This window comes from Lagenorhynchus albirostris, chromosome 18 (assembly GCF_949774975.1).
Source record: "Lagenorhynchus albirostris chromosome 18, mLagAlb1.1, whole genome shotgun sequence".
In the NCBI taxonomy this organism is placed as follows: Eukaryota; Metazoa; Chordata; class Mammalia; order Artiodactyla; family Delphinidae; genus Lagenorhynchus; species Lagenorhynchus albirostris.
The window spans coordinates 4871230-4898127 of NC_083112.1; the positions used below are offsets into that span (position 1 = coordinate 4871230).

The 26898-nt window shown below is 47.6% G+C and overlaps 1 protein-coding gene across 1 annotated transcript; it reads left to right on the top strand.

Moving 5' to 3' along the window:
• Window positions 1–11795: 11795 nt before the first annotated feature.
• RASL11A (RAS like family 11 member A) lies at window positions 11796–14277 on the top strand. Its single transcript, XM_060129228.1, has 4 exons — window positions 11796–12052; window positions 12388–12444; window positions 12543–12622; window positions 13558–14277. The coding sequence occupies exons 1-4, from the start codon at window positions 11929–11931 to the stop codon at window positions 14023–14025; spliced, it is 729 nt and encodes a 242-aa protein (XP_059985211.1). The 5' UTR covers window positions 11796–11928; the 3' UTR covers window positions 14026–14277.
• Window positions 14278–26898: the final 12621 nt, after the last annotated feature.

The following is a 26898-nucleotide window of genomic DNA, read 5'->3' on the forward strand; positions in this document are numbered from 1 at the left end:
TTTGTACTAGTTTGAAAATAGTCTCAATTCCTATGAACAAAGGATTTAAAATGAATGAAAGTTATCTGTTATAATTAAGCTCAGGAAAAGTTGATGCTCATAATTGCATCATAAATTAAGTAGCTGTGTTTTGAGGATCAAGAACTTACCTTTGAAGCCTACTATTTAAATATACATGGTTTAAAGCCCCTTCCTCGTCCTTTGTGAGTTACATGTTAGTTCTGAGTTGTTCAGACCTTTCGTGCAGCAGCGCTCAGAAAAGTATTAAAAACTGGAATACCTTTTTTATTTAAACCGGGTAAGTATTTATATAGCATCTAATATGTTATGTGGCATTCTAAGCACTTTACATAATGTACTCGTAAAAAACTTGGAATAAGTTTTGTTTTGCTCATTTTATATGAAAGGAAGCTGAGGCACAAGTAACTTGCCTGAGGTTACAGGTGCATAGTGTTGGGCAAAGATTCAAACCCAGGCAATCTGGCTGCATAATCAGATTTTGGTCATCAGTTCTATATTGCTTCATATTAATAGGAATATTTTAAAGCTACTCTGTCTAGTTGGAACACCATTTTAGGTTTTGTTACTTCCTGGATATTTTTAATAGGATGTGGTAAACATCCATTAGGGAATTGATCACATCGCCCTGCCTTCAGTATTCTGTGATAATACCTGTAGCAAGCTTATTTAAAATGAAAACCTTGGGCTTCCCTGGTGGCACAGTAGTTAAGAATCCACCTGCCAATGCAGGGGACACGGGTTCGAGCCCTGGTCCGGGAAGATCCCACATGCCACGGAGCAACTAAGCCTGTGCGCCACAACTACTGAGCCTGCGTGCCGCAACTACTGAAGCCCACACACTTAGAGCCTGTGCTCCGCAACAAGAGAAGCCACTGCAGTGAGAAGCCGGCACACTGCAATGAAGAGTAGCCCCCGCTCACCGCAACTAGAGAAAGCCCGTACGCAGCAAGAAAGACCCAACACAGCCATAAATTAATTAATTTAAAAAAATGAAAACCTTGACTACTCACTTGGTATTGTCCCCACTATTAGACTTGAGGACAAGAACCTGTTTATAATTTTAGTAAACGCTGTGAATAGGTTGAAACCCAATGTTAGTGGCCTTCAGTTTCATCTGGTGAAGTGTGATGGTAATAGGGCTTGGAATCCAGCAAACCCGGGCTTTGAATCTTGGATTCCTAACCTAACTCAGTAAATGGTAGTTATTAATTGCCCTCAAAGATTCACATCTAGTGGTAGAGGGTTTTGTTTAAACATGACTCTTGGTCAAAAGAAATTGTTTACCAGCACCACCACAGAAAACAAGGAAAACCTTATATACTGCATCAGTTGGCATCTGTGTTCTGTGTTTTTCCATCTTAAGTTACCACTTATGCACTAGGTTGAAGTCACTTTGCATATTTTAAAATTCTATTTCATGAGTATCTTTCATAGCCGTTTCTTCATTCCTGCCCCTTTAGGCACATTTTGATTTCTCCTGTAAACTATTAAAGCAGCTTCAAGGCATCATGTTTATTGAGCCTCCTGCTTTATTGCATATTGCTTAACCTGCGTGTCTCTATAACTCATGGTTTAGTTTTTCAAGGTATGTGTAACTAGTCTGGTTCCTACTAAATTGTTTTTCTCTTTATTTCTGTTTTCCTACGTGATGGCTTTAGCTATTAGGAAAATTGTGTCTATGGAACTGTTCTTCATTGCCCCGGTTTTGCACACGCACTTGCCTTTGCCTGAAATACCTACACTTTGCTTTGTTCGTTTGATGGAATTCTGCTTGTCGTTCACTCACCTTGAGTCATAGGTGAACCGTCCCTGATTAAAGCATTTTAAGGAGAGGAATGAAAGTGCTTGGAATCAGAGATTACTTCTGGTTTGGGTTGGTGGAATAAATTCCCCCACATTTTTGTGTGTTTGCTTCTCACAGTGTTTATAGTTTTTAAAACCTTCTGCCTTCCTCATTAGACCTGAGGGTAGGGACTCTGCCTTGTATTTTGTACTTCTGGTGCCTGGCACATAATATACACTCAGTAAATGCTCTTTAATGAGAAAAGCACTGCTTTTTTTTTTTTAAGACATTTTCTACTTTATGTTCAGTTTTATTTTCCTATGTACTATATAAAACTATAGTGTTTCTGAATTTTGAGGGCTAACCAACCATTTTGCTCAGGAGTAATTGGGATTATTAAATCCTTCACGTGGAAAAATCAGAGACCTCAAACATTTCTTTGTTCGTTCTCCAGCCAGTCATGTTAACCTTGCTGACTGTTTCTGCTTCTGTAAAATGAGGGTGTCATCTGCAAGTAGGGATTGGACTGAATGATTCCTAGAGGTCCCTCGCGTGCTTTGAGTCTGATTCCATGTTTAACTATGACTAAGTGAAAGGAAGTATAACTGTGACTTGTCAAAAAGGAAATGGTGGTGTAAGATCTTAGTTCAGGAGGGCCGGTGAGGCTGGACCTTGGGAAGAGGAAAGGCTGCAAACAAGACTGGCTAAGGGGAGTTATTCTTAGGGCAGGTAGTCAGAAAATGTGAAGCTTCCATCTAGTGTATGGTGCAGCAGTTTTCTAAAATACTATCAATGGCAATGCTATGTGAATATGCGTATAGCTCTTGGATTTTTAAAGGTAGGTTTTCTCACATGCACGATACTGAGTTTAAAATGTGTTTTCCAGATTCTTAGTTCATTTTGATTGCTTTCCTAAAGGGTTGTACCAGTTAGCACTCCATGAGTGAGTGAAAATGATTGTCTTGGCACTGTCTTCAGCATTGATTATTTATTATAATTTAGTCTTTGCTAATCTGACCGGAGAAAATGTTGCGTTATTGAATTTGGCTTTCCTTAGCTTCTGGAACACTTAACCTGGTTTCCTTTTACCTCCACTGCAGTCTTTGCTGGACCTTACTGTCTTTCTGACCTCCAAATACTGAAGTGCCTTTATTCGCACATTCAAAGCCCTATATCATCTGCCCTCTACCTACTTTTCTGACCTAATCTTCTACCACTTCCAGCCCCAAAGTCAGATTCAGTAAGTCATGAGATATTTGGAGGTCAAACACCATTAAGGAAGTTACAATCTAGGAAGAGCAGTACAATCGGAAATCCTATTTAAATCAAGGCAAAACAAGGCTTCAAGGAGTGTAAAAGGACAGTAAAGGGGAAAGTTGATTTTACAGGGCTCTTGTTTTCACTGATTTTTCGTGGTTTCTCTTGTTTGCTTGACCCTTTCCACGTACTGCTTCCTTGGCTTCAGCTTACAGACTAGTGAAAGCCAGCAAATTAAGCAGCTTTTCGTTTGTCTTCCTCATTCTTTTGTAGCTTATTCCCAGTCTCCCACTGCCAATATGGCTTCAGCCTACACCACTCTAATGAAACTACTCCTAGAGGTTACCAAACACCTGCTAATTAAACTTATAGACTTTCCAATTTGGCTTTATCTCCCTGGTATTTGTCAGAGCCGACACCTTTGTTTTTTGCCATCACACTTTAGCCAGGTTCCTCTGCCTGTCCGACTCCTTCGTCCCCCTTATTCTGGATTTTCCTTAATGTTCCACATCTGTCACTCCTAAGTTCTTTCTGGATGATCTAAGCCAGTGGTTCTTCAAGTATAGTTTCCCAGCTCGCAGCATCAGCATCTGGGAACTTGTTAAAAATGCAGACCTACTGAATCAGAAATTCCGGGGAGGGGCCGCGGGCAGCACTTAACAAGTTCTCTGGGCGATGGAGGTGCATGCTCCAACTTGAGAACCACTAAGTTTATGTCTAGCCATCTCTAATACACGTGAGACTCAACTTCAGAGCTCACTTTCTCTGAAGCTCTAGATGTGTATTTCCAACTCCCTCTTGGGCACCTCCATTTGGTGCAGCTATTACACAGATGAGCTTGGAAGGTTTTATTAGCGGAGAGATGAATTAAATTGAAACCCTTGAGATTTGACTAATGTGTGTTCGCTGATAAGATTACATGCCTGCCTTGAAATGCAGGTCGTTTAATGAGTAACCATCACAAAGTGTGAATTTATAAATTAATCCCTTACTGTACAATTCCCTTTTCTCACACTTACCAATGAGAATGAAGAAAAATATTCTAACTATAAAACTTTTCACCCTGTTCTTAAGTTAATAAGAGCCATGGTTGGGAATGAGGCTGCGTGGCTTCTTGAACTTTCTCTTCTGATCTAGCCAGGTATCTCTTAAGGCCTGTTCATGTTCAGTTGAACCCAATCCGAAGGGCTGAATAAACTACATCACACTGAAATTTGCTTCTGAACGTTGTGGCCAAAAGGCCCCCCGGTTTCCTGTATCTTCTGTACTCCCATCAGGGTAGATTTGCATTTTTCTCTGCACTAGGATGGGAAAGGTTCTAAATATAAACACTGGCTAACATTTAGCGGTAATCACCACTAAAATATAAGAAGTTACGTTTATCTTATTTTTTGAGCACAAGAGAATTTTAAGCTGAATTTGATTTGAGGTATGAGTGTTTATAGCATATTCATCCCAGCCCCACTTAAAGGAAAACATTGGTATTGTTCAAGCAAGAAACCTTCATAGAATCTTAGACAAATTGCTTGGTTATAAATAACAGTGAGGCAGCATCTGCAGCTGTTACTGCTGAGGTGGAGAAAGTGTGTAGAGGCGTGAATAAGCAGTCCAAGGTTGTGTATTGTGATTCTTTTTCAATAGCAAAGGTGAGTGGTGAGGGGCAACTGATGGGCCATCTCTCAAAGGCCCTCGTGGGAAGGGCACAGAGAAGCCTCTCAAAACTTTCCTAGCAAGAGTGCAGTTTGTGGGAATCATTTGGATTGGAAAAGAAATGCCACAGGGTGCTCTGCTGTCTACAGAATGAGATGATGGCTTAGCCCAAGTGAAGATGTGATTGGATTTTTGCTCCTGAGAAAGAACAGAGTTCAGATTGATTGCTCATGGCAGATGAGTAAGTGAACAGTTTGAGGATCCTTGAGAGCAGAGACCACCTGTCCTTCGGATGCTCCTAGTTCTGGCACTTGCATATACTAGGGGCCGCCTCAAGAACAGTTCAGTGGCGTTCCATAGCCCCCAGATGATGCCTTACTGAGGCGTTCATTGCCATCCACAGTCTGCTGCCCAACCTTTGGGTCATCTACTATATACTCACCTTTGAGACTGCTTGCCGTATGCTTCCTGCCTTCCTGCTTCTGCTCGTGCTCTTCTCAACCAAATAAGACATCTCTCTACCCTTGTGTTTCCATCTATCAAATATGCTCAGGGACCAGTCGTTGCTCCCTGCAGCTTTTCCTGATTACCCACCCCCCACTTCAGATTTCTAACAAGTTTCAGGTGTACAGCATTATATATCAGCATTTTGTGTACACTACAAAGTGATCACCAAAGATACAGTTACCATCCATCAGCATACATTTGACTCCCTTCACCCTTTTTACCTACTTCACAACCTTCTTCCCCTCTGGTAACTACTAGTCTTGTTCTCTGTATCCATGAGTTTTTGTTTTGTTTTATAAGATTCCATATATGAGTGAAATTATTTGGAATTCGTCTTTCTCTGACATTTCATTTAGCCTTATGCCCTTGAGGTCCATCCATGTCACAAATGGCAAGATTTCACTTTTTTTTTTTACAGCTGAGTAGTATTCTATTATACATGTCACATCTTCATCCATCAGTGGACACCTCCATATCTTGACTATTGTAAATAATGCTACAATGAATATAAGGGTGTATGTGTCTTTTCAAGTTAGTGTTCTTGTTTTCTTTAGATAAATACCCAGAAGCCGAGTAGCTGGGTCATACGGTAGTTCTACTGTTTTTTTGTTTTGTTTTGTTTTTTATTTTTGGCTGCGTTGGGTCTTCGTTGCTACACGCGGGCGGCATGTGGGATCTTCCTGGACCAGGACTTGAACCCGTGTCCCCTGCATTGGCAGGCAGACTCCCAGCCACTGCACCACCAGGGAAGCCCAGTTCTACTGATTTTTAAGGAACCTCCATACTGTTTCCATAGTGGCTGCATCAATTTACATTCCCACCAGTGCACAGGAGTTCCTTTTTCTCCACATCCTTACCAACATTTATTTATCTTTTTGATAATAGCCATTCTAACAGGTGTGAGGTGATATCGCATTGTCATTGGTTTGCATTTCCCTGATGATTACTGATGCTGAACATCTTTTCATGTGCCTGTTGGCCATCTGAATGTCTTTGGAAAAATGTTTATTCAGATCCCCTGCCCATTTTTTAATCGGATTTTTTGTTGTATGGGTTCTTTATACATTTGGATATTAGCCCCGTACTGGATATATGATTAGCAAATATCTCCTCCCATTCGGTGGGTTGCCTTTTTGTATGTATTTTTTTGTTTGTTTGTTTTTTTGCCATACGTGGGCCTCTCACTGTTGTGGCCTCTCCCGTTGCGGAGCACAGGCTCCGGACACGCAGGCTCAGCGGCCATGGCTCACGGGCCCAGCCCCTCCGCGGCATGTGGGATCTTCCCCGACCGGGGCACGAACCCGTGTCCCCTGCATCGGCAGGCGGACTCTCAACCACTGCGCCACCAGGGAAGCCCTGTGTGTGTGTTTTTAAGTATAGCTGATTTACAATATTAAGTGTACAGTGTAGTGATTCAATATTTTTATAGATTATACTCCATTAAACGTTATTACAGGGACTTCCCTGGTGGTCCAGTGGTTAAGACTCCACGTTCCCACTGCAGGGGACTCAGGTTCGATCCCTGGTCAGGGAACTAAGATCCCACATGCTGCGCGGCACAGCCAAAAGAAAAGTTATTACAAAATAATAGCTCTAATTACCTGTACTGTACAATATGTCTTCATATACATAGTAGTTTGTATCTCTGCCTTTCTGTTTTGGTGTCTTTTGCTGCGCAGAAGCTTTGTAGTTTGATGTAGTCCCATTTGTTTATTTTTGCTTTTGTCTCCCTTGCCTTTGCAGTCATCCACAAAAACCTTGACGTCAAGGTTATTGCCTGTGTTTTCTTCTAGGATTATTATGGTTTCAGGTCTTACATTCAAGTCACTAATCCATTTTGAGTCAGTTTTTGTCTGGTTTCAGGTCTTACATTCAAGTCACTAATCCATTTTGAGTCAGTTTTTGTCTATGGTGTAAGATAGTGGTCTAGTTTCATTCTTTTGCATGTTGTGGCTGTCCAGTTATCCCAACACCATTTATTGACAAAACTGTCCTTTCTCCATTGTATGTTATTGGCTCCTTTGTCGTAAATTAATTGTCCATATATGTGTAGGAAAAAGAAAGACATTCAAATTGGAAAGTAAGAAGTAAAACTCATTGTTTGCAGGTGACATGGTACTATACATAGAAAACGCTAAAGACTCCATTAAAAACTGTTAGAACTAATAAATGAATGCAGTAAAGTTTCAGGATGCAAAATCAATATACAGAAATCTGTAGTGTCTTTATACTAATAACAAACTATCATAAAGAAAATCTAAGAAAATCCCATTTACAATCACATTAAAAAAAAACCAAAACTTATTCAGCCAAGGAGGTGAAAGACCTGTACACTGAAAGCTGTAAGATGTTGATCAACGAACTTGAAGAAGATGCAAATAAATGGAAAGATATTCCATACTCATGGATTGGAAGAATTAATATTGTTAAAATGTCCATACTACCCAAAGCAATCTACTGATTCAGTGCAATCCCTATCGAAATTCCAGTGGCAATTTTCACAGAATTAGAACAAATAGTTATAAAATTTATACGGAACCACAAAAGATCCTAAATTGCAAAGCAATCTTGAGAAAGACAAAGCTGGAGGTATCATGCTCCCTGATGTCAAAGTATACTACAAAGCTATAATTATCAAAACAATATAGTATTGGTATAAAAAGACACAGAGATCAGTGGAACAGAGTTGAGAACCCAGAAATAAACCCATTCAGATTAAATTCTCTCTGTTGCAGCTGTATTGGAGTTCTGAGCCCATCTGCTTTGTCATTGCATTTACATGAGCAGTGTTCTCCATCCTACTCTCCACAGTGCCAAGATTTGAAATCACGGGGGTTGAGATGCCCACTATTGAATGGCTCTATGAGTAAGTGACTAAACTTGTCCAAACCTCAGTTTAGGAGATATTTTACCCATTTCACAGGATTAAAATTACGGAAGAATTGAGAATTTTTTTTGGAAACTCAACAGTGATACATAAACGATAATTATTTTAATTAACTTCACTGTGGGGGTGTCTGTGAAGTCAGGCAAGTCTTATACGTTGTTGTCCTCTCAGTAAATGTTTGATAACAGCTGTTGTTTATGTTCTGTACCAGCGCTTAACAGCCTCGCAGAGAGTAGAGTTTCAGTCATTTGACTGCTGAATTAAAGTAGGGAGCTGGTAGAGGAGAGAGGTGTAATTTTTATACTGAGGAAAGTACTTGAAGGCAAAGTCTGAGTCTCCAGCCTCAATGTTCAAGGATTTAGGATAGACAGGAAAGGTAGTTGATATTGAGTGATGGATGGTGGTAGGAGAGACATTCCCGAAGTAGCGGAGGACCCCTGGCAGAGTTTTGCCTGAGGGCTAGAAATCAAGCTTCTTTGGATGGTGAAGGGTTAATAGCTTTCCAAGCCTGACCTTATTTGCATATTACTAAATTCTACCCTTCACAGTCATTCTAAACACCCACGGATTTGTGTATTCATATCTGCCTACACATTTCTATTATCTTTTTATATATTTTTTTCTATTATCTTTTTAAAACCACTTCAGCATACCTGTGTCATACTACTTGCACCACAATTTTACATAACTAGATACAAAGAAATCCAAAATGAAATAGCACAAGCAGCAATTTAGGCAAGGCTGTTTATAATTCTACAGTTCAGTAACATTATCTGCATAAAGGGCCATGGATGATCTTGGGTATTTGCAAATGCAAAGAGCTTTCCAAGGAGAATGAATAACATTTTGAGTTCTGAGCAAAGGTGCACTGTACGTGCAAAATGGAACATAGCTGTCACCAGGCAGAGAACAGTATTAGGAATCTTACTTATGGGGCGACCTTAACCTAAAATGATCTTATACCTGACAGGGAATGTAAGGGAATGAGGTGAGGAGATAAGCCCACGATTCAGCCAAGGAAGGGCTCTCTTTTCCCTTGTTAAGTTTTGCATTTTAACTTCAGGAAAGTGAAGGGTGTTTGGACAGATCCCATTGACTGCTGCTCAACAAGGATCCCCTCTTCTGTTGCTGGATTTCTAACCGGGTAGCAATGTGTGTGGCCTCCAGGGAGGAACTGATCCGAGCTAGTCCTGGCAACCCTGGTATTCTCCGCTAGGTATATGAATACACTGGTTCCCAGCTTCTCAGTTCTGGCCACTGAGATGTAAGAGAGTCTGCTGGGTTCTTCTGAGAATTATTTTATTTCATAATAAAAAGAGACAAAGAGGGTCCCTCCCTCCCTCCCTGCTTGGATGAGTACTTGATGTTTAGTGAAGCAGGAGCCATTCTGTGTTCAAGAAGGAGAGGCCAGGAGAATCTGAAAGGCAACAACCCAGGCCCCTGTCACTGAACTGCTCAAGGACCCCTGGAAGCTAATTGTTTCAAGGTGGTTCTGTAAATAGTAACTCTCTTTATGGTGACTTTTCCCCAGTCAGGAAAGGCGGTTCCGGGCTTCAAGTCTTTCCAGTCAAACTGAAGTTGAACAGAAGGGGACTGCCTTGTGCTGAACCAAAGGACAGTACAGATGTAATAAGGCCGTTCAGCTCAGGACATTCCCTGGAACGCTTTCTCCTGAGAGCTGACTGCTCTCAAAACATAGGTATTGGGATAATGGTTACACACGTGACTTCCGTCTTCTCCAGTTCACACAGTGAAGACACCATTCAGAAAGTCTGTCAGTGTACCAACATTTATTAAAGACCTCGTGAGCCCCAGCTGCCACTATGTGCTGGGCACTAAAGACACAAGCTAGAGGCCCTGCCTTCTGGGAGAGAGACATGAAATAAATATTCCACCAGAAAGTAATGACAGTTGGGATCAGTGCTGCCTTAAGGGTGCCCTGAGCGTGAGTAACTGGGATGCAGGGGTGGGGATGGCAGCAGTGACCAGAGGAGGCTCCCCCGAGCGAGGGGCAAGGAAACCAGTCACCCTCTTCCCGGTCTGCCTCAGGGTTCTTCAAGTGAGAAGCAAAGAGAGCAGGAGGGGTGGAGAGGACGAGATACCAAGAAACGGAGGCAGAAGAAGTGATGGAACTTGGTGATGAATCCACGCGGAAGCGAGGGGGGTTAGAGCCAAGGCCTCTCAGTGGCCGGAACCGAGAGCTGGGCACGAGTGTTCAGGGATCTGGCCCACAGGCCGCTGGCCTGGGCTACCGGGTGGATGGACGCACATGCGCACACTCATCAGTGTGGTCGACTGCAAAAGCGGACCTCTTCTCCTACCCCTCTGTGCATCCCAGCCCTCTCAAATGTGGCTCCGCAGCTCCCTCCACCGAGTGGAGTGCACTTCCCGCCCCTGGAGCGTGGGCTGGCACCACGACTTGCTTTGGCCAAGAGAAGGCAGCAGGCGTGATGGGTTCCTCCCGGAGCCCAGGTCTCGGGAGGCCTGCTGACACTTCCACTCACCCTTGGAACTCTGCCCAGCCACCATGATCCTGGCCCGCCTTCTGGGTGAGGAGAAACAGTGGCTCAGCCACTGCCCCTCCCACCACCGCAGCGGGCAGCCGGCCAGCTGCCTGAGGACACCGAGCTGCAGCCACCAGCCAGCCCCACCCCCGTCGCCCCTAGCCCGCTGCCACCAGCCCTCTACGGATGCACGGAAGAATGAAAGCCTGCGGCCAACACCAGCTGAGCCGGGCCTGGATTAGGATAACCACTGCACTGACCTGCAGACTGGTGAGCAGCCGTGAGGGATTGCGGTTTCAAGGCAGTAAGTTTCGTGCAGTTAGTCAGGCAGCAAAAGCTAACTGATACAACCAAGATGGGGAAAGGGGTGAGTGAGGGTGGGGCTGTCTAAGAGGCAATTGGACCTGTGAGGCTGGAGCACAGGAGGCAGAAGCCTGAAGGTCTAACCTGCAAGGACAGAATCCCAAGCCTTTTTTGCCTTTTTGCCACTGTGGGCTCCCGAAACCCAAGACTGGCCGGATTTTGCTTTTGTGTCCTCTTCTTCCCACTTCCACGCCCACCCTAAACTCCTCTTTACACTTAGAAATAAGTACTTGAATGTTGAAGCCAAGGCGTGACTCAAGTCATACGACGGTGTTTGATGGAGGATTAGTCCGGAGCCAGAGCTCTCAATTAGCTTGTTGAGTGCTCGCTAATGAGTCAGCTCAGCCAGCACCAGCAGCCAGGGGCTGGGTTCGGAGGCTGAGCTGTTGACAATGGCTGTCCCCAAGGGGCCTTCACAAATCTGGAGCAAGGTCACAGTGTCTGCAACTCCCTTATACTGATACTAAGTCAGGGCTCTTTATCCTAATAATGTCACCCCTCAGCACCTTTCAAAAATAAAAAGGGCAACATTCGCCAGGAATTTATCCTTCCCATTGCTGCGGAAACGTCCGACCGATTGCATTTTTCCTTTCTTTCGTCCCCCAGCTCATAATTCTGATCTCTCTCATAATTCCGGTCTCGCCTCTGCAGGATGGAGGGGGCCGCCAGGGCTACGCAGGCACAGCAGAGGCCGGATCTCCAGGGCCCGGAGGCCGGAGCAGCGTAGGCCCCCGGCAGAGCGCGTCAAGCGGGTGCGTGCGCCGCGGTGACGGTGCCCTGGGCTCTCCGGCTCCGCCCCCTCCGCGCAGCTGCTGGAAGGGTCGGGAAGAGGAGGAGCCGGAGGCGGCCGCGGGGCCCCCAGCGCGCCCAGCCCTTTAAAAGCCGCCGGCCGGGCTCGCCGCACCGGCGGCCGAGGTCCCCGCGCACCGGAGTCCCCGCGCTCGACCGCGCGCTTCATGCGGCCGCCTACCATGTCCGGACACTTTCTGCTCGCGCCCATCCCCGAGTCCTCCTCCGACTACCTCCTGCCCAAGGACATCAAACTGGCCGTGCTGGGCGCCGGCCGCGTGGGCAAGAGCGGTGAGCGCCCCGGGGAAAGCGGGGGCTCCCGGCGGAGGGGAGGGCGCAGGGGGGCCCGGACGTTTCCAGGCCGCTGCCGGCCTCCCCCCGCCAGCCTGCTTTCCCGCCGCTTCCCCGGACCTTGCACTCCTGAGCCTTCACCGGCGGGCACCTGTTGGAGAACGGGTGCCGGTGCGGCGCGTAGCGCACCCCCGGCCGCACCCTTGCCCCTGCGGAGCCTGGGGATGCAGGCAGCATCCGCGGTACTGCGGCCCGTCACGCCCCCATTTCCCCGAGACGGTCCCGGTTTGACCGTCTCGTCCTAGTCCTTCAGCTGATTTTCCTTTCCTTTTCAGCAATGATTGTGCGCTTCCTGACCAAGAGATTCATTGGCGATTATGAGCCGAACACAGGTTAGGTTCGTTTCGTTCTGTTGAGGCTGCATGCTCTGATTTTCTTTTTCCTGAGGAGAGTGTGAGAATTTAAAACTCAAGTCTCCTTCATTCTCCAGGCAAGTTGTACTCGCGGCTCGTGTGCGTGGAGGGAGACCAGCTCTCCTTGCAGATCCAGGACACTCCCGGGGGCATCCAGGTAAGGACTGCCAAGAGCAGGCGGCTCCTCCGCTTCCAGACGCCCGAGCTAGGTGTCTGGGCACGCCTGTTACGCGCTCAGATGGAGGGGTGTGCCGTACCCAGGTGGGGCCAGTCGTTGGGGTGTTAGAAACCGTCCACGGTGGGGGGCGGGGATAGTGGATTGTTATAGAGGCCGCCTTCTGCTGTCTGCCACCTCGGAAAGGGGAAGAGATGCTTAGCTTCTCTTCGCAGCCCTGGCCGGGGCATCACTGGTTACACGGGTCTCACCACTTCTGTCAGGAGCAGCTCAGCCTTGGAACCCGGAACAAAACTATGGGGGTGAGATTCTGGAGAGGGTCTTCTCCCCTAGCAAGGTCTGCTGAAGCGCTCCTGTTTCTCGCTGTTCCTCTCAGTAATTCCAATCAGATAACCCCATGGCAAGCCGTCAGGAATGTAACTTGATTAACAAGTTACTAATTGCTCTCCCTTCTAGGGAGGAAAGGTCTTGTGGAAGAACCGAAGGAAGGAATTTGTTTCTGTAACATTTTCAAGAAGGACATGCTAAAAATATTTTTATGGGTTGGGGAATAGATATTTATCTTGGCTTATTTTCAAAGTTCTGTTTATTCTGAGTTAGTTCCCTAAAAATTGCGCCATCCTGAGTTGAAGTTCTCATTGAAGTCATCACAGACTGGTTCATCACAGGCTACCTGCCAAGCAAGGGGGTTAAAAGTAATGTGTTGGTAACAGCTAATAAAATAACCCAGGAAGGGAGCTTGCCTGAGAATTGGCTCTTGCCATATCAAAAGCTTCCTTCTGCAGAAGCTGGGTAGAATCTGAAACTATATTTAGTGATTTCTTGTTCAAACGTTTTTTTCAGGGGTGGCTTTGATGTTCTTTCCAGTTTCTCCCACCGAGAGCTTCCTTGATCCGGGCTCACTTTGCTCTTTTCAGGTCCAAGACAGCCTCAGCCCGGCAGTCGACTCCCTGTCCAAGTGCGTGCAGTGGGCAGAGGGCTTCCTGCTGGTCTATTCCATCACGGACTATGACAGCTACCTGTCCATCCGCCCCCTGTACCAGCACATCCGGAAGGTCCACCCCGACTCTAAAGCCCCCGTCATCATCGTGGGCAACAAGGGGGACCTTCTGCACGCCCGACAGGTGCAGACCCGTGACGGCATCCAACTGGCCAACGAGCTGGGCAGCCTGTTCCTGGAAATTTCCACCAGTGAAAACTACGAAGATGTCTGTGATGTGTTTCAGCATCTGTGCAAAGAAGTGAGCAAGCTGCACAGCCTCGGTGGGGAGAGGAGAAGAGTCTCCATCATCCCCCGGCCACGCTCTCCCAACATGCAGGACCTGAAGAGGCGCTTCAAGCAAGCTCTGTCCTCCAAGGCCAAGGCCCCCTCCACCGTGGGGTAGACCCATCTGCACTGGATGGACTCGTCCCCTTTTTATCACGCATTCATGCAGCTGAGAAGACTGGGGGTCACCCTTTTTAATCACACATTCAGAGTTTATTTTTATACAAACTATTAGTTTTCAAGTGTATGTTTATTTCTGAAAATTCAAACGGTGATTGCCTAGAAGTTGGATAGAGTTTTTTTTTAATAAAAGATTTTTTTAAAACTGTAACTGCTAGCCACTTTTCCATTAAAGGCAAATGGCAACATTGCTCCTTGTTTTTAAATGTCTTTTTATAGAAATCATACTTGCACCAGAGCCCAGAACTGCTCCAGGCTTACCCCCAGTCTGAACTCTGATTGGTGGCTCCTGCGAGGAGGGGTTGATGCAGAGGGAATCTGGTGTGGGAGAAAGGACAGTCTGTGGAGGAGGAAAGGGATTTGAGTAACTGCAGGATGTCTTTAATCAGGGCACTTTGCCCCGGGCATGAAACTGACACCATGTGATTTTCAGCGGAAGGGGTTCATTGTGCACAGATGCTAAAAAAGTATGACATGAATAACATTATTATTTATTGGCGTAAATGGGAGTTTATCCTCTCCACCAGTATTGAAAAAACAACCCTCCTTCCAGCATTCCCGTTGTCAGTAAGTTCACCCTCCCTGGAGTTGCCCAAAAATTCTCCATCCCTGTCTCCTTTACCCTAACCAATGGCGCACCCGGTCTGTCAATTCTCTCTCCTGTTTTTCTCTAAAGCATCACTTTGCCTTAATCCAGGCTTTTACAGCTCGTGCCTGGATGGGCAAGCAAGCGTGTGGGTGAGGCTCCGGTTTCTTGGCTCTAAATCTTTCCTCACACCAGGACAACCTTACTAAAACCAACCCTGATCATCTTATTTCCATGACTGAAAAAACTCAGCTAGTTTCCCCTTATCTGCCGGATAAAATATAAATGAGGCATGGAATCAAGATTATTTGCCACCTCTCCACACTCACCATCCCCTCCTTCCAAAACAAACGCGCGCGCATGCGCACACACAGCCGACAATCGATTCCAACAGAACGCTCTGACTTTCTCACTCTTCACCAGGTACTTTCATGCCTCCCTGCCTTGGCACGAACTACTCCCTTGAATATTTTGTCCTATTCTCCACCTAAAAGATCTTTCAAGTCCCGAGTCACATGCTACATTCAACTCCGGGGTGCCTCCTCTGAGTCTTCCTCTGTTCCTGTAGCATTTGTGTTATAACCCAACCTTTCCATGAGGCTCTTTGTCACCCCCATTGGAAGGAGCACTGCTTGAGGGCAGTCGCTGCATTTTATGACTTTGTATTCCAAGCTTCTAGCCCAGTGCTTGCACATAGGCTGGTAGGTTTTCAGTAAATATTTGATGAATAAGTGAGTGACTACATTGTTTTTGGTGCCAAGGACAACCATGGCAGATTACAATGAAACAACTTGCCACTTCTGCAGAACGAGGACAGGAGGTGTTCTCAGTAGTTGAAGGTTCTTTATTAGCGGTGACAGGAAATGACACATGCAGCTTCTGGCCACTGCAGACCATTACCCTTGACTGTGTCCAGACCTGTAGATGGAAACACCACCCTTCCCTATAGTTGGGGGGTGTCTAGGCAAAATGCCATAAAGGATTAATAATGTTAGATCATTCACATCTAAAGGTGTATCCAAATAAGAAAACAAGTATATTTTGGATTCCATTATCTTTTGTTGTTGTTTGGGGGGGATCGTTTTGGATTCCATTGTGTTTTAAAACGTGCCTAATTCTTGTTCTTTGCATACTCTCAGCACAAAAGGAGTTCTTCCCATCATCAGCCATTCCTGCTTCCTACCACCCATCTTAACACTGAGGCGCGGACCTGAGAGCAACTGGCCCTCCTAACTGCTGCCACGCCCAGAGCGTGCCCAGGGGCTCTTCCGCCCTCAAGGAGCTGAGATCAAACATCCCATGAGGAAAAGGTCAATCATAATGTAACAGCTACAGAACAGCACAGGAGACGCCCCAAGGCAGCCTATGATTCTGTTCCACGTGAACGAGCTTGGGGACGGGAAGGACCCTTGCGCTTGCCAGGATCCAGCCCAGTGTGGTCCAGTGGGGCCAAAGGATGAGTCATGGGGCAGTGCCAGAGGGAGTAGCAGCCTCAGGGGCTCGGGCAGAAAGTGGTTCTCCCGTCCTCAGCATCACAAAAAACTGACTTCCAGGGCCACAGAGCTGCTTCTCTTCTCTGGTCCCCAGATCCGGCCCTGCACAGCACCTGGCCTCTGTGTCTCACGGGGACCTCAGTGTCTCTCCTGATGGCAGCGGGGTCTCTTGAGGGTCAGGTGCCTGGAGAATGCCTGTAACGGTCCTGAGATAGCAGCGCTGGACATAGAAGAGGGGAGGCTGGAGCTATCAGGAGACAGTTACGGGGGGAACGTTGTCAGATTTCTGTGTCGGGAGGTGGATCTGAGGATTTGGGCTTGACTGGGCCCCGAGGAAGCCCTTAGAGAGGAAGCTGGGCCCTGAGCCAGGTTCTTCCCTCAAGAACCGGGAGGACAGAGCCTTCAGAGCCCTGGGTGTCATTATATTGCTGACGGGGGCAGAACTCCTGAAACATTAGGCAGAACATTGAAAACGTAGGTGGCTGTGGACAGGACAGTCTATGCATTTTCATTTGGTAGGTTTGCCTTACCGCCAAGGTGTCGTCATCAGTGTGAGGGTCACCTCCATCCTCACAAGGGGGGAGGAGCTACAGCATCCTTGGTCTCTCTTCACCACCACCCCACCCCCGGCCATCCTCACTCTGTCTTGAAATTCCTGAGTCTCTCTCCATCGGCACCACCCATTCTCCTTCCGGTCAGGGCTCGGCTTTAATTCTGCCCTCCAACTGCAGAATGATTTAATTCATGTGCCTATCAGTGAGGTTCTAGAAGAATGGACGGGATCCAAATGGCTCAACTGTACATGCTGCAGTCATGCTGTACTTCACATGCGACCTATGAAAAGCAAACTTGAATGATGGAAAAATAAATCAATTAGAACAGAAGGAAATAAATTTGTTTTGCTCGTGTTGAGGTGAAGGGAAGTTCTGAAGTTTATTAATATCCATTTAAAGAAATGGATTAAAATAAATAGCGTGGAAGGTGGCAGTGAACAAAAGAGCAAATAGGAACGACCAGATGACTGTTTAGTCATGAATGTGGGGCTCGAGTAGCTTTTTTCCCTTGTATGTGTTGCAACTTTAACTTCTCATTATGCAAAGTTACCAATTCAAATTTACAGTGGGAAGATACTTTGTGTGATTAATAATTTATTCTTACCATTTGATCTGTCTCCAAAAGGAGGGATATTTTGAAAGACTTTGTTAAAATTCGTCTCAAGCTACTTTGACACTCGATGAGAAAGATGTGATATAGGGGGAAAAAATCCCCAAACAATTATCTTCCAAACACCATTAAGTTAGCCAGAGCTCAAGGAGGAGTGAACTGATGTAAGTGATGATTGGGTTGTGATAGCAGACATCTCAGCATAGAGTGGAAATTTGCTGAACCCAGATGAAACATAGTCATCCCTCATGTTTGGATGCCCTCGGGTACCTCCGTCCCAGTAGAAAATTAACTTTGTTAGGGCCAGACGTGTCCTCCTCCAATTCAGCTCCATAGCATCTGTGAGACTTTCCCATACATGACAGCACCCCCCAAAAGACATTCTGGGCGCCCTCTATCAAACTGTCAAAGGTGGCTCTTTTCCTCTTGGTGAATTGGAAAGAGAATGTTCTCCAGACCATGGCTACTTGAGCAAAATAGGTATCATCCCTTTTTTAAAAAAATTATTTTATTGAAGTATAGTTGATTTACAATGTTGTGTTAATTTCTGCTGTCCAGCAAAGTGATTCAGTTATACATATATATACATTCTTTTTTGTATTCTTTTTTTTTTTTTTTTTGTGGTATGCGGGCCTCTCACTGTTGTGGCCTCTCCCGTTGCGGAGCACAGGCTCTGGATGCACAGGCTCAGCGGCCATGGCTCATGGGCCCAGCCGCTCCATGGCATGTGGGATCTTCCCGGACTGGGCACGAACCCGTCTCCCCTGCATCGGCAGGCGGACTCTCAACCACTGCGCCACGAGGGAAGCCCTGTATTCTTTTCCATTATGGTTTATCACAAGATATTGAATATAGTTCCCTGTGCTCTAGAGTACGACCTTGTTGTTTATCCATTCTCTACATAATAGTTTGCATCTGCTGACCCCAAACTCCCAAGTATCCTCACTTTCGATTTCCCTCATCTCTTTGTGAAGAGCACCTCTGCAGTGACTCCCATGATTTCAGATTACCTGCAGGTTATTGAGAACCTGCTTCAGGCAAGGCCCTGTGCTGAAGGGTGTGGTGTCTGGATGACATTCCTTCTCTGGGAGCTCAATCCAGCAAGAGGTCTGGGGGCCGCCTTGCAGGTGGGACTCTGGGGGGCTGCAAGGTGAAATAAGACGCTGACCCAGATGTGACGGTGTTGACAAAGTTAGCGGAGAGTGCAGATCGCAGGGCTGAGCAGGAGAAGAGGCAAACACCCCAGAGACCGGGAGGAAGTGGCCTTCCTTCCTTTGCAGATTGTGAAGCATGATTTCCTCTGAGCATCGTTTTATGTTCGTGAGGACCAATGTGTTACACTTGTAAAACACTTACTGCCATTTCTTACCAGCATTCTCTATTTCATTCAGAAGAACAGGGACTTTCCTGGCGGTCCAGTGTTTAAGAGTCCGCACTTCCACGGCAGGGGACACGGGTTTGATCCCTGGTTGGGGAACTAATATCCTGTATGCCTGGCTGTGTGGCCAAAAAAAAAAAAAAGGAAGAACACTGTTAACAGCAAGGCTTACTTATATAAACAGATTTTGCCTGGAAACACTCACATGGATTTGTTGGTTTTTTTTTTTTTTAATTAATTTATTTGTTTTTGGCTGCGTTGGGTCTTCGTTGCTATGCACGGGCTTTCTCTAGTTGCGGCGAGCGGGGGCTACTCTTCGTTGCGGTGTTCACTGGCAGGAGCTCCTGAATGAGGGAAGGCTCACGTGATAGTGAAGGCTGAGAAGTTCCAAGATCTGCCGTCAGCAGATTGGAGACCCGGGAGAGCTGATGGTGTGACTCTGGTCTGAAAACTGCTGTCTCAACGTCCAAGAGCAAGTATACCAGCTTGAGCCCAAGAGGCAGGAAAAGATGGATGTCCCAGCTCGAGGCAGTGCGGCCTCTTACTCAAGGAAGGGTCAGCCTTTCTAGTCTGTTCAGGCCTTCGACTGATTGGATGAGACCCACCCACATTAGGAAGGGCAATCTACTTTACTCAGTTTACTGAATCACATGTGAATCTCACGTAGAAACACCCTCCCAGACACATCCAGAATAATGTTTGGATACCCCAGGGCCCAGTCAAGTTGACACATACACTTAACCACAACGTACAGTAAGTCTTAGGTGCACTTGCTCATTTAATCCCCCCAGTGATTCTATGAAGTAGCTCATTATTATCATCACCATTCGACAGATGAGGATAATGAAGCTCAGAGAGGTTCGTTAACTTTCTTACAGCCTCTCAGCGGGCAAAGTGGCACAGTTGAGAGTTAAGTCCAAGTCTTTCTGATTTGAAAAACGCTGTCGTGTCTTGCTTCCCATGCCAATCATCCCACTGCGTGCACCCTCTGGAAGCTGCTACCATTCTCCTAATGAAGCATCTGATTGCATGGTGTATACATCCAGGCTTTCATTTACAAGCAATAGAAAAGACTCTGGCTGATTTAGTTAAAAAAAAGTGGGGGGAGGTTTATTAAAAGGCTTTTGAGTTAACGCAGTCACTGGGTGAGCTGACTGGTGAGCTGACAGCACCAGCTGAGGCTGCACAGCTACAAGGGAGGCCAAGAAAGTAAATAGCTGGCATTTTCAGCATCTGCAGTGGTAGGTGGTCCCTGCCTCCTACCCAGACCTGTAAGGCGAAGGCTCACTCCAGGCTTTGGAAGGGGGTTCTCACACCGAGCAGTGGCAAAGGCCACTACATACCTTGAATGATGATTGAGGGATGCAGAGGGACTTCCACCTTCAAAGGTAAGCGAGACAATAGCAAAGGCAGACCACGGCAAATCCTGGGGCTCCTTAAACACGAAACCCTAAGAATCAATACATATCTGACATGGGGGAAACTGGGGCTCTAAGACAGTCAGTAAACACCCAAATTCTGTTAGTAAAGAGAGTTAGTGTTATGGGTTGAATGTGTTCCTTCAAAAAATATGTCAGGGACCTCCCTGGTGGTCCAGTGGTTAAGACTCCACGCTTCCTCTGCAGTGGGCGCGGGTTTGATCCCTGGTCAGGGAACTAAGATCCCGCATGACACGCAGCACGGCCAAACAAAAAAAAAAAAGAAAAGAAAAAAGATATATTGGTATCCTGAGCCCCAGAACCTCAGAATGTGACCTTATTTGGAAACAGGGTCTTTACCGAGATAATCAAGTTAAGATGAGGTCACTAGGGCACGCCCTAATCCAGTACAACTGTGTCCTTACAGAAAGGGGAAATCTGGACCCGTAAGGACATGCACAGCAGGAAGGCGATGTGAAGAGAGGAGGAAGCCACGAGAAGAAGGCAGAGATTGGGGTGATGGGCCCCCAAGCCAAGGAACTCCAGATGCTGGAGAGAGGTCTGGAAGAGATTCCTCCCTAGAATCTTCAGAGGCTGTTTGGCCCGGCCATCAGCTTGATCTCACAGTCTACCCTCCGGAACAGGGAGACAACCCATTTCTGTTGTGTAAGCCCCCTGGTTGTAGTGAGTTAGTAAATAGCTGAGCCCACATTCAAGCTGACTCTCTCTGCACCCAGAGCTGGGGCCCTACCCCCTACACACCTTGCTGCCAGGCATGGCAGAGCAGAAGGAACTATGACTCTGTATTCCATTCTTTTTTTTATATATAAATTTATTTATTTTTGGCTGCGTTGGGTCTTCGTTGCTGCACGCAGCCTTTCTCTAGTTGCAGTGAGCGGGGGCTACTCTTCATTGTGGTACGCGGACTTCTCATTGTGGTGGCTTCTCTTGTTGCCGGTCACGAGCTCTAGGCACGTGGGCTTCAGTAGTTGTGCCACATGGGCTCAGTCGTTGTGGCTCGCAGGCTCTAGAGCACAGGTTCAATAGTTGTGACGCATGGGCTTAGTTGCTCCGCGGTATGTGGGATCTTCCTGGACCAGGGCTCGAACTCATGTCCCCTGTGTTGACAGGTGGATTCTTAACTACTGTGCCACCAGGGAAGTGCTTGTATTCAATTCTTGAATTAGGATATGGGTTTAGCAGACGTGAAAGCCTCGAATGACAGCTGTCAAAGCCCATCCTTACTGAACACAGAATGTCTCTGATGAGAAAAGCTGCCCTCAAAAACAGAATGGCCTTGGACACAAAGAGATACCTGTGCCATTGTCCAAAGAGAAGGCTGTGTGTTCCTACCTGATGAACCTCCTAATGTAGCATCTTTATTAAATCACACGAGCACACAGATGCTGCCCCAAGCGATCCACGCCCCCCAGCCGAGGAGACTTAGTCAATCAATGGCTCAGATCACGAGGCTGTCTGTGGAAAGCGCTGTCATTGACGTGGGGAATGATTGTCTTAATCCCTGCTTTCTCTTGCACGTGTCTGTACTGATGCTGTGACATCTCCTCCAGTGCAACCAGATCACCTCCAAAGAGACCACCTGCCTGCTAGTGAGACCCCTAGCTGACCACACAGGGCACGTTGTGGAAGAGGGGGGCGTGTGAGCTTGTGAGAGCCAGTCACCGGGGGTGGAGTGTTGGAGGAGGTCGCCAAGAAGACGTGACCTCTGGTTTGCCCCGACGGCTGGACTCGGGCAGCTTGAGGACCTTCACCCTGTCCCCTGTCGTCAGAATGAATGTGCCCTCAGCTTGCCTTCCCCACCCCCCAGGAGCTGCCCCAGGATGCAGCCTTGAGACAGTGACGTGGTGTTGAGACCATCTGGACTGTGTATGTGACTGAGCCCAGTTAAGGCCTCTGGATAAACTTTTAAGATTCCAGAGGGCGGGGTGGAGACCGACTCATCCTGCAGCCGCCCAAGACAAGCCATGTAAGTAAGTCCCCTTGCTTATTGAACTTGCTGTCTGCCAATCTGCGGCGGTCTGCCTCTTCTGATCTCACCTGGGAAGCTCCGAGGAGGTTTGGGAACCAACAGTGCAGAGGTATCTCATCATGATTTTGACAAGGGTCTACTTAGTATCCAGTCATGTTCTTTTTTTTTTTAATTTATTTTTATTCACACATGTAATACAAAAAGATGTTCTCATTACAAAACTTCAACCAGTACAGATATAACTAAAGTTCCTCTTGATCACTATTCCCAATCCCAGGCTCTTCTCAGAGTGTGGTGGATGGCATTCCAGACCTGTTTATGGAGTTTCATTTCCCCTTTTCTCACCCAGTTACTGTCTTCTTCAGGAAAAGGAAGTATTAGATTTATCTAAGTTATAACAGTGGAATTTTTAGAGTCAAAAACCTTATTTATTTATTTTTATCATTTCTTTTTTTTTTTTGCGTTACGCTGGGCCTCTCACTGTTATGGCCTCTCCCGTTGCGGAGCACAGGCTCCAGACGCGCAGGCTCAGCGGCCATGGCTCACGAGCCCAGCCGCTCCACGGCATGTGGGATCTTCCCAGACCGGGGCACGAACCCGTGTCCCCTGCATCGGCAGGCGGACTCTCAACCACCGCACCACCGGGGAAGCCCTTTTAATTAATTTTTATTGGAGTATAGTTGCTTTACAATTGTGTTAGTTTCTACTGTACAGCAAAGTGAATCAGCTCTGCGTATACATATATCCCCTCTTTGTTTGGATTTCCTTCCCATTTAGGTCACCACAGAGTACCGGGTAGAGTCCAGTCATGTTCTTTATGGCATGTTTTCCCTCTGGCAGAAGATCCAGTCACATAATGCTATTCAACTATCATGTCTTGTCCGTCTCCTTTAATCCAGCTCTAATATTTTTGGATTCTTCCATCCAAAGCCCAGCATTTATTGGCAAAGGAACTTTTAGAAAATAATATACTTCAAGTAGCATTTCAAATTCTCAACGCAACCTACCTGAACAGCTTCACTGGATCTTTCTGAGGAGGTGATGCCTCATCATTATTTTGGCACAAAACAGAGCACTCTTGTTTTTCAATTTCATGCTCCAGAAGGTAAAAAAAAAATGAACACTTCACCAGGTTCCCTTTACTGTTTCTTGGCTGCACTGAAAACACTGAGTCCCACGAACAAGCAAGAAGGAGGCGCCTGACTGACAATTTTAGACAGAAAGGCCCTGGTCGCTTGAATGATCCGGCTGCATTGAACAGTTAGGACAGTTAGAACCACATCAGTCCTCACAACTCCCCATGCAGGGGACAGTTCGGCAGCCATCAACCCCTTTCTTCATTGTCCCCATCCCCAGTGCACTTTAGGAAGCCAACGTGCTCACTTGTGATTCTGTTTTAGGAGCACTTAGGGGTGGGATGCGGGGGCTTTTGCCATAGACACTCACTCGGGTCTCGGAGGCCCATCACGGGCCCCAGGGTCAGCTTCTCTTGGCTCCCAGACATCCCAGCTTCGAGAAGAAGTATCTGTGTGAGTAAGAATACTCATCCCGTGAATGGTTCACAAGTAAAGTCATTCAAGTGGTTACAGATTTAGATGCTCAAAAATAAGCAGTCACGTGACTCTCTCACAATGACTTGCAAATCTGAACACCCACTAGAATGATGGTAAGGACCCAGGGCTACCGAGCATTCCAAGTGGAGGAACACTTGTGCTCACTCTCGTCAAAGCAGCCTGTCAACGTCACTGTTTCCTCCCTCCCTCCATCCTTTCCCGGAAGGAAGGATGCTCTGCCTTCCTCTAGTCCTTCTGCGTCCTCCTTGATCTCTTGCAGGCTGACTTCAAGCCTGTTGAAGGTGAGGGGCAGGTGGCGAGGTGGGGTCCTCCCCTGTCAGGCATGGAGTCTTACCTACCTATCTAGACTGGCAGCCCGAGTTTCCCGGACACGATCCTCTGTCGATTCCTAGAAGACCTTATCTACTCATCGACCCTAAACATGGTCAGTCTGTCCTGTTTCCTGGCCCGCATTCATGTGTTCCTTGCACCTGGAACTCCTGCCCATCAAGCTGTTAGCCTGTCTGCAAGAGCAAACGCAAATGTCACTTCCTCCATGGAGCCTCCTCTGACATCTTCACGCCTCCACCCTGGGCGCCGAGCGCGTAGTAGGCGCTTCATGGATACCGTCAAGTGAGTGAGTAAGTGAAGGAAAGAACGAACTGTTCATTGCCTCTGTTGCTCTTAGTGACACTGATTCGAGTCACAGAATATTACAGCACAAGTGGGCTGGGGTGACATCCAGGTCACAGGACAGCTGATGGCTGTGAGAGATCAGATTAAGTTAATTTGAATTTTACGTGTTCTTAGTCTGTTTGTGCTGGGAGGAGTTACATGGATATGGCTTCGCGAGACCACTTGGTCCTGATGAGGATGTGATCTCGCTGATGCTGAGTTTATCCGGGAACCAGAAGTCTGATGTTTGTAAACAGTCCTTTAAATGGAAGCATTAAGGGTAAAGGTTGTTTGCATGTTCTTCTCAGATCCTGTGAGACCCTACCCTGCGCGGTCCATGTCACAGGAGCCCGGCCACCTCCTGCCTCCACCCCCGCCCCCTACACCTGTCGGCTGGTTGAATGTTCTCTGCCCTCCATGGGGTCTCGGATGAGGCTTGGCTGAGGTCTTGGCTGCCTTGTTCTATCCCTCCCATGTTGACCCCGGGTCGGGAGATGAAGGGAACAGGAGCCTCAAGACTGACGGAGCTGGGCTCCTGGGTCATCGACCCGCCGCCCACATGGTAGATCCCTAGAAGCAAAGGAATTTCTTATTGGTAATTGCCCTTTGCTTTGGCGTAGCTTTCTGGAGCCTTTGCACATTTTTCACGGATGCTATCTCATTCAGCCATCAGAGGAGCCCCGTGAATTAGGCAGTGAAGCTGTTATTTCCACTTTTAGGAGGAAACTGAGGCTCAGAGAGATGACGTGCTTTGCCTACATAACCTGGATGTGGTAGCACGGGGACGGGAGCCTTGTTTTACTCACCGCTCCTGCGCTCTCTCTACTCCACAGGCTAGCTTGTGCAAACGTTAAGAGCTTTGTGCCATCAGCTGTCCCGTCACCAGCATTCAGTCGTCTTATCTGGTGATATAATATGATGATAATAGTATATCATAGCATATGTAGTATATTTATATGTGTACTTATATGCTGCATAGAACTAGGCACGGTTTTCAGTAACGCTTTATGTGCACTGTTACCGACACTTTCAAGTCAGGTCCCGGCAAGGGTCCTCCTGCTTGGCGTCACTTGTGCCAATATAACAAGACGGAATTTAGGGCAGAAGCGAAGGAAAGCTTTATTCTTTGATTAAAGAACAGGGAGGTGCGACCCCCGCTCCAGGGCATATACTCTCCCCGCTCTCCCAAAACGGCCATGGGCGGGGCTGCTTTATAGGGTCTGGCAGCGGGGGAAGGGGGCGGGGTTCTTCTCGGGCGCAGGCGCAGCTGTGCCGCTCCCGCTCCAGTGCCCTTGCGGCCTCTCTGCACACGGCCCGCCGCCGCCATCTTGGATTGAACGTCACGTGAGGGGTCAGCACACAGCCGGGAGCTGAGCTGTCGGCGTAGCTGTTACGCATCGGGAACTCTGGAGTGCAGGGCCGGGTGCGAGGCCTCTGCACGTGGCCCACCTGTGAGCCAGTGACACTAGACTCAGCACAGAGGAAAAGAAAAAAAAGGTTAGACTTTATTTTATTATCCAGATTCTATCTTTATTTCTCCGGAATTGTGAATGGGCTTTGCCGGTGACATTAACACCTCACACCCTTCTGAGGTAAATCCTGTGCGCATCACCCCCACTTTACAGATGAGAAGACTGAGGTGCAGGGAAGTTCAGTAGCTTGCCCCAGTTTGCCTGACTGGTAAGAGGCGGACTCGGAAGTCAGGCCTAGGCCGTCGGGCTGCAGACTGGACTGTCTTAGCCGCGAAGCCCTGCCGCCCCTCGTGCGCCGTGTCTGCGGAGGGAGCACGCAGGCTGGGAGGCTGGCTGCTTGCCGCCCTGTCCACTTGTTGGAGGGGAGAGCGCGGAGGCCCCGGGGAAGCAGCAAGGGCTCCGTGTCCAGACTCGGGCGCCGGCCGGAGCTCCTGGGCTGCCGGCCTTCCCGCCGGCATCGGGCTCCTGGGTCCCTCGTCCCCAGCACAGCGGACACGGTGGCCCGAGCTGCCAGCTTCCTCTGGCTCCCGGGAAGGCTGGCCCTGGGCTGACGACAGACTCTTCTGATGCTGCTGGAAGGCTCAGCTGACAAGGACGGTGATTCAGGCCGATTTCCTTGAGGTTTAGAACAGGCCACGTGCATCTTAACGTTCCGCCCGCTCCTTCTTTTTGTGCGTCAGACACTGTCTGTGTGTTGAAGAGGTTTTGTCAAGCTCGCGGGAACAGTTGCCGATGGGTCTCGGGTTGTCCTCCGCACAGATTGGCACTCACTGGAGGGGACAGGTCTCCGCGTGGCTGGGGACCTGGAGTGTGAAAAGCAGCTTGAATGTAGAGTTAAGCGGGCACGTTCCATGCTGTCCGTCCTCGCCAGCCATGGACCCCGGGCAGTAGGAATAGCACTAGCGTTCCTGGACCACTGGTTGTGGGGATGGCGACCAGGTACAAGCTGCTGGAGGTACAGGATGGAAGAGGACACAGGTTCCTGCCTTAATCCAATCCAGCACAGCGCCCCACAGAGGGCTTCCTCCGTGAGGCCCCCGGAGTCTTCCCTTGGCTTTTAGATGCGCCGGGAGGTGTGAACG

What these genes read in the sequence shown, in the direction of transcription:
- RASL11A (XM_060129228.1), top strand. Translation starts at nt 11,929, where the DNA reads ATGCGGCCGCCTACCATGTCCGGACACTTTCTGCTCGCGCCCATCCCC. An exon ending in CGGCCGCGTGGGCAAGAGCG is followed by an intron (nt 12,053 to 12,387) that starts GTGAGCGCCCCG and finishes TTTCCTTTTCAG; the next exon opens with CAATGATTGTGCGCTTCCTG. An exon ending in ACACTCCCGGGGGCATCCAG is followed by an intron (nt 12,623 to 13,557) that starts GTAAGGACTGCC and finishes TGCTCTTTTCAG; the next exon opens with GTCCAAGACAGCCTCAGCCC.